At 40.2% G+C, this 8,503-nt stretch overlaps 1 protein-coding gene across 1 annotated transcript; it reads right to left on the bottom strand.

The window, feature by feature from the left end:
- Positions 1-5,247: 5,247 nt before the first annotated feature.
- On the bottom strand, positions 5,248-7,087 carry LOC134660761 (sodium-dependent noradrenaline transporter-like). The gene has a single exon (XM_063516549.1). The coding sequence runs from the start codon at positions 7,048-7,050 to the stop codon at positions 5,263-5,265; it is 1,788 nt and encodes a 595-aa protein (XP_063372619.1). The 5' UTR covers positions 7,051-7,087; the 3' UTR covers positions 5,248-5,262.
- Positions 7,088-8,503: the final 1,416 nt, after the last annotated feature.

Below are 8,503 nucleotides of genomic sequence, written 5' to 3'. Positions count from 1 at the left end.
ACTTGAACCGTTAGCAAGCTGCTTTGAGTAAAGGAAAGCAGTTCACTGCCATTAAATACGCTGAATACAAAGGTTTAACGCTTAACATCCTATCCGTAGGTAAGTAATGCATACTCTTTGAAGTAATGCCAGCAAAACCTAAACAGATTAGCAAGACCGAAGTGATCCCATAAGTGTTCCGTGAAAAAGTTTTGTACGGAACACTAAAAATCGGAGTAAAGCATTGTAGCGAGACGCCTCATTTTTTGCATTTACAATGTTTCCATATTCCGGGAAAGTAGCTGTTATATTGTGAATACCCGTTAAACCCGTTTGAAGTATTATCGCTACAGTACACAAAGGGCCTATCGCAAAGTCCGAAATCCTTTTCGTACAGCCATAGAGAAATATAATAAGACTTTTGTATTTTTTTTCTCTATGGTACAGCTATAAAAAGGATCTTATTTAGGACTGTACCTGCCTGGGCTTATTTGAGTACCTACTTATTAAGGCTTTACAATCAATTGGTACAGAGTGGGTCTCAACTCAAATGACCATAAGTGCCATAGACCTACCTTTCCGTATGCTGGAAAGCGGCTTGCTGGATTCGTCTGCGTTCGATACAATAAAAATGTTTAGTTCCCTAGTTATAGAGTAAAAAATTTGCCGTATCAGTATCATAAGTGTAAGGCCTTAGTGGACGCTCGAGTTGGGCGTGCAGCGGGGCGGGGCGTGCAGCGTGCATGTTAAACAAATGCAAGCGTATAGTAGCGGCCTTAGTGCACGCTGCTCGTGCTCAAATCACTTGTGAGCCCGACGCCACGCTGCACTCCCCGCCGAACGCTCCGCTTCGAGCGTCCACTCTGGTCTTACACTAAGCCCGCATTAATGTCTGCGGGAACTATTCCAACTTAATATTTGCCATTAACGCGCTCCGGAATACTCCTCAACTTTATGCCAACAGCTCAGGATTCTCTAACTAATTTTAAATTAACTTTATACATCATACTCGTCGAGGCAAAGGAAGGGAAAAAATCCGTCACTATAGTTTATAAGTTGCCGGAGACTTGATTTTATAGTCTCTTAAAAACTTTTTTATTCTGAACGTTAGCCCTTTGAGGCGCCAAAGCAAAAAGAAGATATAGACGACAAACAACACGTTCACAATCTACTCAAAATCAGAGTAAGCTCAAAGGCATCCATTAAAATGTGGCTACACAAAGAAACTAAAATTATTTATTTATTAGAAGAGTTTGGCTGATGGACCTGATGGTTAATGCCTATAAAGATGTATATTTATCCATACATTACCGCAACTGCATTTGTTCCGTCATATCATTTAGCTTGCAGCTCGTGGGCAAAGTAAGTATATGCATGGTGTGGCGCTTGTGTCCTCTGTGAAAATAAATCGAAATTTTGACTCGCGCTGCCTAAGAGACAGCAAATTAACGAGGTTCCGCGTGAATACCACATTTGTAAAAATCCGGCGCCTGATTCTGCTATCTATCGTCATTCGCTACACATGAGCACAGAATAAGTAATAGTATTATCATACAGAACCATAGAGAAAAAAATACATAGAGTGCTCACTCCATACATCAGTTTTAGTACCAAAAAGACTATTAGCATCTAGCATCAAGTAGCGGAACTATCAGTACTGCTACTTGACAATAGATGTAGCACCGACAGGAAAGTCTTATCTCAACAGCATAAGACTTTCCGGTCGGTGCTACATCTATTGTCAAGTAGCAGTACTGATAGTTCCGCTAATCGATGCTAGATGTCGACACTGAAATTAATAGTCTGAACTGATGTATGGAGTGAGCACTCTTGTCTTATTATATTTCTCTATGACAGAACGGACACGCACCGCCCCGCCCCGACTCGGATTACCTCGCCCGTGACTGGCCGCGACATGAATGTGTGCGTAAGTCGCTCTACTGAGATTCCGTCAGAAACTCAATGACGCGTGTACAGATGTGCCGCGCACACATATAAACGCAAATCATTTTTGATGTATGGCGTGTCCGCCCTGTGACATGAGCTCTTCGCTAGTGTACCTACCTATTTTGATCTCGAGATCCACAACGACAATGATGCATAAATGGAAATCAAAACAACGTTTTGCTATGCAGCTTCGCGCGCCGTATTTTAATTAGATCGCTATAGATGCACTCTGATACACAATATGCACATCCTATATGGCGTTAAAGCAATCAGGCGGCGACGCTATTAGGTCTCGTCTCTCGTCTTGTGTCAAACGAGAGAGAATTTATTCTGAGGCGGGATATAATAATATTATCATCGTTTATTTGGTTAGAGCCGATGTACCTACTCTGTCTATCAAAAAGTACGTGAAAAGCTTAAATAAAGGCAGGGACACACTTATCCCACGTACGCAACGTATGCAATGCATTATGACAATCTGAACCCTGAAATTTGTATGCTTGGAAACATACTTGTCATGCGTTGCGTTAGAAACTAGAATTTAAAATGATGGTACCTATCGGTAAAGTTCAATTTGTAGGTACCTATTGAAATTTTGAAAGGAGATAAGTTGTTACAAGAATAACGATAGTAGGTAGGTATCTGCAACAGTTTAATAAAAATATCGGGCAGACCGAGATTTGCTCGGAAAATATATAAAAACTCAAATGTGCGCGTTTTTCCAGATATAAGACCTAGCTAGATCGATTTATCGCCCCCGAAAACCCCCATATAGCAAATTTCATCGAAATCGTTAGAGCCGTTTCCGAGATCCCCGATATATATAAATAAATAAATAAATATAGGTACACATAAATGAATAAACAAGAATTGCTCGTTTAAAGGTATTAGATAGATAAAACAGTTTAAGTAATAAATACATAGGTACATAATAAAGCTACCAGGGAATGGTAAATACTTTTGACGCATAGAAGTATCGGGATACCCTGGTTTGCTAAATCAATGACTCGCCTATGTAATTAGAATACAAGCCCGGTCGTTACTCGGAAACTGCACATGGCAAAACAATATCGCAGAGTCAAAGGAAAAGCGAACTGACCTGTTTGAAGCAGACATCCTTTTAATATTCCTTTGGAACAAAGAGATTTTCAGATTTACCTGCAATAACTAGAGTTGGCGCCAAGTGATAAGGCCGCAACATTCCTTCTCAGTCTATTATGGTAGGTAGTGAAAAATTCTAAGAATAATTCCCAATTTGTACCTATCTAAGATATTAGTGCCGTATTATGGTCAGGGCCGGATTAAGCATGTCGGGGCCCCTAGGCAGTGCAATGCTCGGGGCCCCCTTACAGTCAATTCTACATACTTACATAATGTTCAGTTGTTCAGTACAAGGATGTAAGTTTGCGATTTTAATTTCAACCTTCAGGTGTCAGTTGAGCCGATCTGAACATGCCAAGCGATGTCTTTTTCGCTCTTATTGCGTGGACATAAAGCTTTTTTCTATCAGTTTTTGCCGATTCCTTTTTGCGTCAAGTGTGGGGAGAGCCCTTTTTTTCTCAATAGGTAGTTAAATATTTTGCCAGGCTGAACAGCGATTGTCCGACCATAAAACCATACGCCGAGCCACATGATTAAAATTGACTTAATAATTGTAGCCGCCGTGCAGGTCAGGAGCTCGACGACTCAAATAAAAAGCTTCAATTCTTATAGTGAACTGATATAATTTTCCAAGTACTGGTTTACAAGGGTTCTTGCCAAAACGGTTAAATGTAGAAGTGGTGGATATTGTATGAAGGCTGATGAGAGAGTGATTTGCATAATTTCAATAGTACAAAAGGTGGTTTAAATTTAGGTGCCTCTAATTGGCCGCGATACATAGTATGTGGAGCGCTCCTATTGGTGCTTAAGAAAAAGCTGCCGAATACTAGCCGAGCCCGACGGCCGCGTTTAGCTACTGCATTAGGAATATAGGTATTGAGATTTTATACAAATAAAGGTTGCGTTCGCAACAATAATATAGACTTTCCATGTATAAATGAAACTTCATTCACCAGTCAAGCTAGCATGTAGGTACAGAGTGAACCTGAAAAGCAGCAAAAAACGCGAGCGCAGCGAGCGCGAAATTTTTTGTGACATAATTGTGAAAGCGTGTTAAAAAGGCCGGGCCGGGCCTAAAAATCCGAAGTTCCCCAGTGAGGCGTGCTTTCATGCGAGTTCAAAGCCGTGTTTCAGGATAAGCTCAGCTAGAGCACAGACGCTAACCAATGTCCATTGTATTAAAAAGCGAGGCCGCAGGCCGAGCTTGGCGCAGCGAGGCCAAAGGCTAAGCTGAAGAAGAGGAAATTTGGAAGACAAACCAAAAATTGAGGTAAAAAGTGAGGCTGAAAGTCGAGCTCAGCAATCTCCACATTTTCTTTCATTTTCATTGACTTTCCATTGATGAGGTTTTAGGCCCTCGAGAGCCTGAAATTCGGGCTCGACATTAAAGATTTTAAAAGCTATAAAATAACATAATTTAGGTTCATAATCATCTAATGTTTCTGTGTCTGAGAAACTGATATTGGACATTAGGTATGAGTAGGTACCATACAATTTTTTTTTATGAATTTTGGTTATTTGGAAGAAAAAAATTTTTTACGAGCGCGGGGCCGCCGGGGCCCCCTAGCCGAGGCGGGGCCCATATGCAGTTGCCTACTCTGCCTTAGGGTTAATCCGGCCCTGATTATGGTCAGCAAATTCGTCTATATTGGTTACTGAATGAAGTATACTACTACCTATCTCTATAGGGCCCATCGTCAAATTATACTTGTCGCGTCGAATGATGATAAATATATAGATATGACAGTTTGAGTTTTATTCAAAATATAATTTAAGTATAGTTATTTTCGATACAAGTGCGAAAAAGAGGAAATTCGAAACGAGTGGCGATAAATTAAAACACGACCGAAGGGAGTGTTTTAAATCGACACGAGTTGCGAATTACCTATTCGCACGTGTATCGAACAACGTTTTACAGTATACATATGGCACTTTAAAGTTTCGACATACGCACGAAAAGTGCTATTTTACGCACTAGTGCGGAAAAGTAGCCGCACTATATGTAATGTAAATGTCTTTTTACCGCATTTATTTACTTATTAGTTATAGTCAGACCAAGATAAGTGCAACAATAAGCTTGGTAAACAAACACATAATATGACTTTCATGAAAATGTATAATCTCTTTTAAACATTATGTTTCATAATTTACGACATATTTGAAACAAAAGTAAAAAATGTTTAAAGCGTTTATACATATTGAAATATAAACATATTAAAATATTATTTTCAGCTCTCAAATTTCAGTGTTAACAATACGTGTCCGGTTGGCTCTCTGCTGGCGAGCGAGGATGCCTGCCTGCAGATGGTACTGGCGGTAGAGGTACTCCTTGGTCATGGCCTGCGCAGTGAACATGGCGCGGCTGCGCTGCAGCAGCTCGCTCCGCGGCCGCCACGCCGCGCTCAGCCGCAGCGTCGCACCCGGCTGCTTCCTACACCACCCCACCAACACATTAACCGCCGCCAGCCCCACTCCGTATAAAGCCACCACACCAAATATCGACACCCCTACAATAAACTCCACCGAATTAGCATCACATACAAGATCACGCAGTTCGTGGAAGCAAACGTATAATAACAGGATACTTGACACGACCCATGATACCTTCATCCAATTACTAGGGCGAAAGCCTTGCATAAAATGCACATCCTCGCAAAATCTTTCTAAACCGTAGCATATAATAAAAACAAAACATTCAATTACAACAACTAGCATAGGTACCAGCTGAATGCAACGCCTGTATGGTCTAGACATAAATATTTTTAACATGTTACCTAAAAAAGGCATCGTTACAAGAAATAAAATAACACAAGCACCAAATGTCACTATGCCGGGGTACTTTGCAGCATTGGAGATTTTTTTACTCAAAACTTCTAATAAGTTATAGTAAATTACGATTGAGGTCCTTAATGCCAAACAAGCGTAGGAACTGAACGTTATGATCGTCCAAAAAGAATTATGGTCGTATTCCCGGAGCATTGCCGGGATTCGTTCAAATATATGTGCTAGTCGAAGGTTTGCTGTTCGCTCCGGAGTCATGGCATGTGCAAAAGAGTAAGGGCAGAGCATCATAGCCGTCGTCAGCACTATAACTAAGTGAAAGGCGATATTTGCGGCCATGGTGATGATCGCATTCGAGTAGCAGGGGGCGCGAAAAGAGCAGCTCGCACCAACGTTCACAACCAGCCCCGTTCCCAACGACATGGTGTAGATCATCATTGGTAGGATATCAATAAAGTTAAATTTAGAGTAAAACTGTTCAAAACTTATGTCCATAGCAACTTCATAGTGTAAAAGAATACCCTTCTGCAACATGGAGCCCAGCATGAGTAATACGAAACTAAATCCAGGGTAAAATGTAAGAACTCCTAAAAACCATTGCATAGAATATCTTCTCTTGAAACAGCTAAAGTATATCAATAAGCAGGATATCGCAGACGGCAGGCACAGGCGCCAGTCCATGCGGAGTTGGTGTAGTTCGGATCCAACAATTTTTACGTAATACTGAGTTTCCGGAAACGTCTTATACAGGTCTTCACAATAGCCATATTTGGGGCCCGATCTTATGCAATCTTGATTGATCGTGAAGTTGGTAACCGTGATGCCGCAGCTGCGGTTCGCCCACGGCCCGCAGGTGTAGTACGGCTTAGGATTTTCAAAAGACAATAACAAATAGTGAATTACGAATGTGCAAGTCATGTGGTTAGTAATTAAAATCAATATTTGCCAAAATATGACTATGTGTCCCATGTGAGAGAGAAACGGTCGAACCTTCCATATCTCGAGTGAGTTAAGAGCCGTGAATTGGCCGATGATCAATTCCATGCAAAGCAAAGGTATCCCCAGTACTACGCAGGTGAGCACATGGCAGATCGCGCTGCCCAATGGGCCGCATTTTATAGCGTACTTTGGAATAACCGATGCCGTTGATAAACCAATACTTTGACTTATTAGTATCATTAAATGAAAGTTTCGTGATTGAAAGTTGGGTTTTTCTTGGGATTCAATTGACATTTTTATCATTAAGTTTTAATGAAAGTCAAAATTTGTCAAGTCACGACCATACTGATTACGTAAATCTGCGCAATGCTCGGTAAGTTCGATATGGTTCGATTCAGAGTGTAAGAGTATAATATGTACTTAATATTATATTAAGTACCTACTCCAGTGTTTATTAATAACATCACCATTAATCTTGCTTTTGAAGACTTTTTAAAATCTTTTTTTTATAACACATATGTTAAACCTGGGTTTGAATTAGTAAGTAGTAATACATTAATTCAGGGATCGGATACCGGTATTTTTTGTATGGGAACGGAAACGGTATTTTTTCGTTCTTTGCTAATTACTTCATTTCTAATTGGGCAATCTAATAATACGAAGTCTTTACCTAAACACACAACTGAGTTAGGACTCAGTTAGGAAATGTAGGCATTTCGAGTATAAAATAATTATAAAAATATGATTATTTCGAAGCTTTTGCAAAAAAACCGGTTCCGATCCCTGCATTAATTGTCTCCAAAAAGGAGGAGGTCCTTAATTTGTGGAAAGCTTTTTTTATGTAGGTTGGACCGATAAATGTGGCGCATGTCTCATTTTGGGTCACTGAGCCAAGGAAGTAGGTACCTACCAGTGTGACTGGTCGTATGCCTATTACATACCTAGTATTAACCTAATTTGTTCATTACAAAACACACAAACTAGAAAGAAATACCTTGAATACTAAAATCCCTTTCAGTCGCGTATTTCATGCATGATTCCAATGAATAATGTCACAATTACAACTTGAAGTGCACGTTTCGTATTTCACCACTTGTGGTTTCATTAAATATATAACCCACTATAATTTTTTTGCTATTTAGATTAATAACTTGCGTAAAATAACCATCACAAGTTGAAACTAACCCAAATATGTGAACTTTTGGCATTAGAATGACAGTGACATTGACAGCGTGACGTTCGGTCGTATTGAAGTCTGAACTCCTAGTACAGAGTTAATACAAACAGTCCAAAACGCCTAAGATTTTAAACTTCCCGCTATGTTTTGAGTATGTTTGCTACTGGTGAACGTAAAATACTTCCACACAGGAGTGTTTTTCGGAAAGAGGCTGAAAGTATCTCAAAGTAAAATAACACTTGCAGGTTCGTGCGTGTAGAGGGGCCATAAAGCGTTCCCTTTTATTATAATTTAGTCTACTCAAACTGACTACCCGACTATTGCCTGTGAATGTGTGCGTAGACGTCATTGAGAATATCTCCGTCTTTCTCTAAGACGCAAGCGTGAAAGGGATAGATCTTGGTAGCATCGAACTTTACGACTTTTGACCTCTTCCTCCGTTATGGTAGCCTGGTACTTTTGGTAAACATTTGTCATAATAAATCACTGGTCGTCGGTTGCACATCGCTAATAGGTACGGGGCAAATGACCTCTTCCTCAGTCATGGTATCCTGGTACTTTCTGATTAATGTTTGTCTC

Source organism: Cydia amplana, chromosome Z, assembly GCF_948474715.1.
Source record: "Cydia amplana chromosome Z, ilCydAmpl1.1, whole genome shotgun sequence".
NCBI classification, from domain to species: domain Eukaryota; kingdom Metazoa; phylum Arthropoda; class Insecta; order Lepidoptera; family Tortricidae; genus Cydia; species Cydia amplana.
The sequence above is the reverse complement of the archived record's forward strand: the minus strand, read 5'-3'. Positions and strand labels throughout refer to the sequence as shown.

Coding starts and splice junctions, on each gene's coding strand:
- LOC134660761 (XM_063516549.1), bottom strand. CDS start 7,050: ATGATAAAAATGTCAATTGAATCCCAAGAAAAACCCAACTTTCAATCA.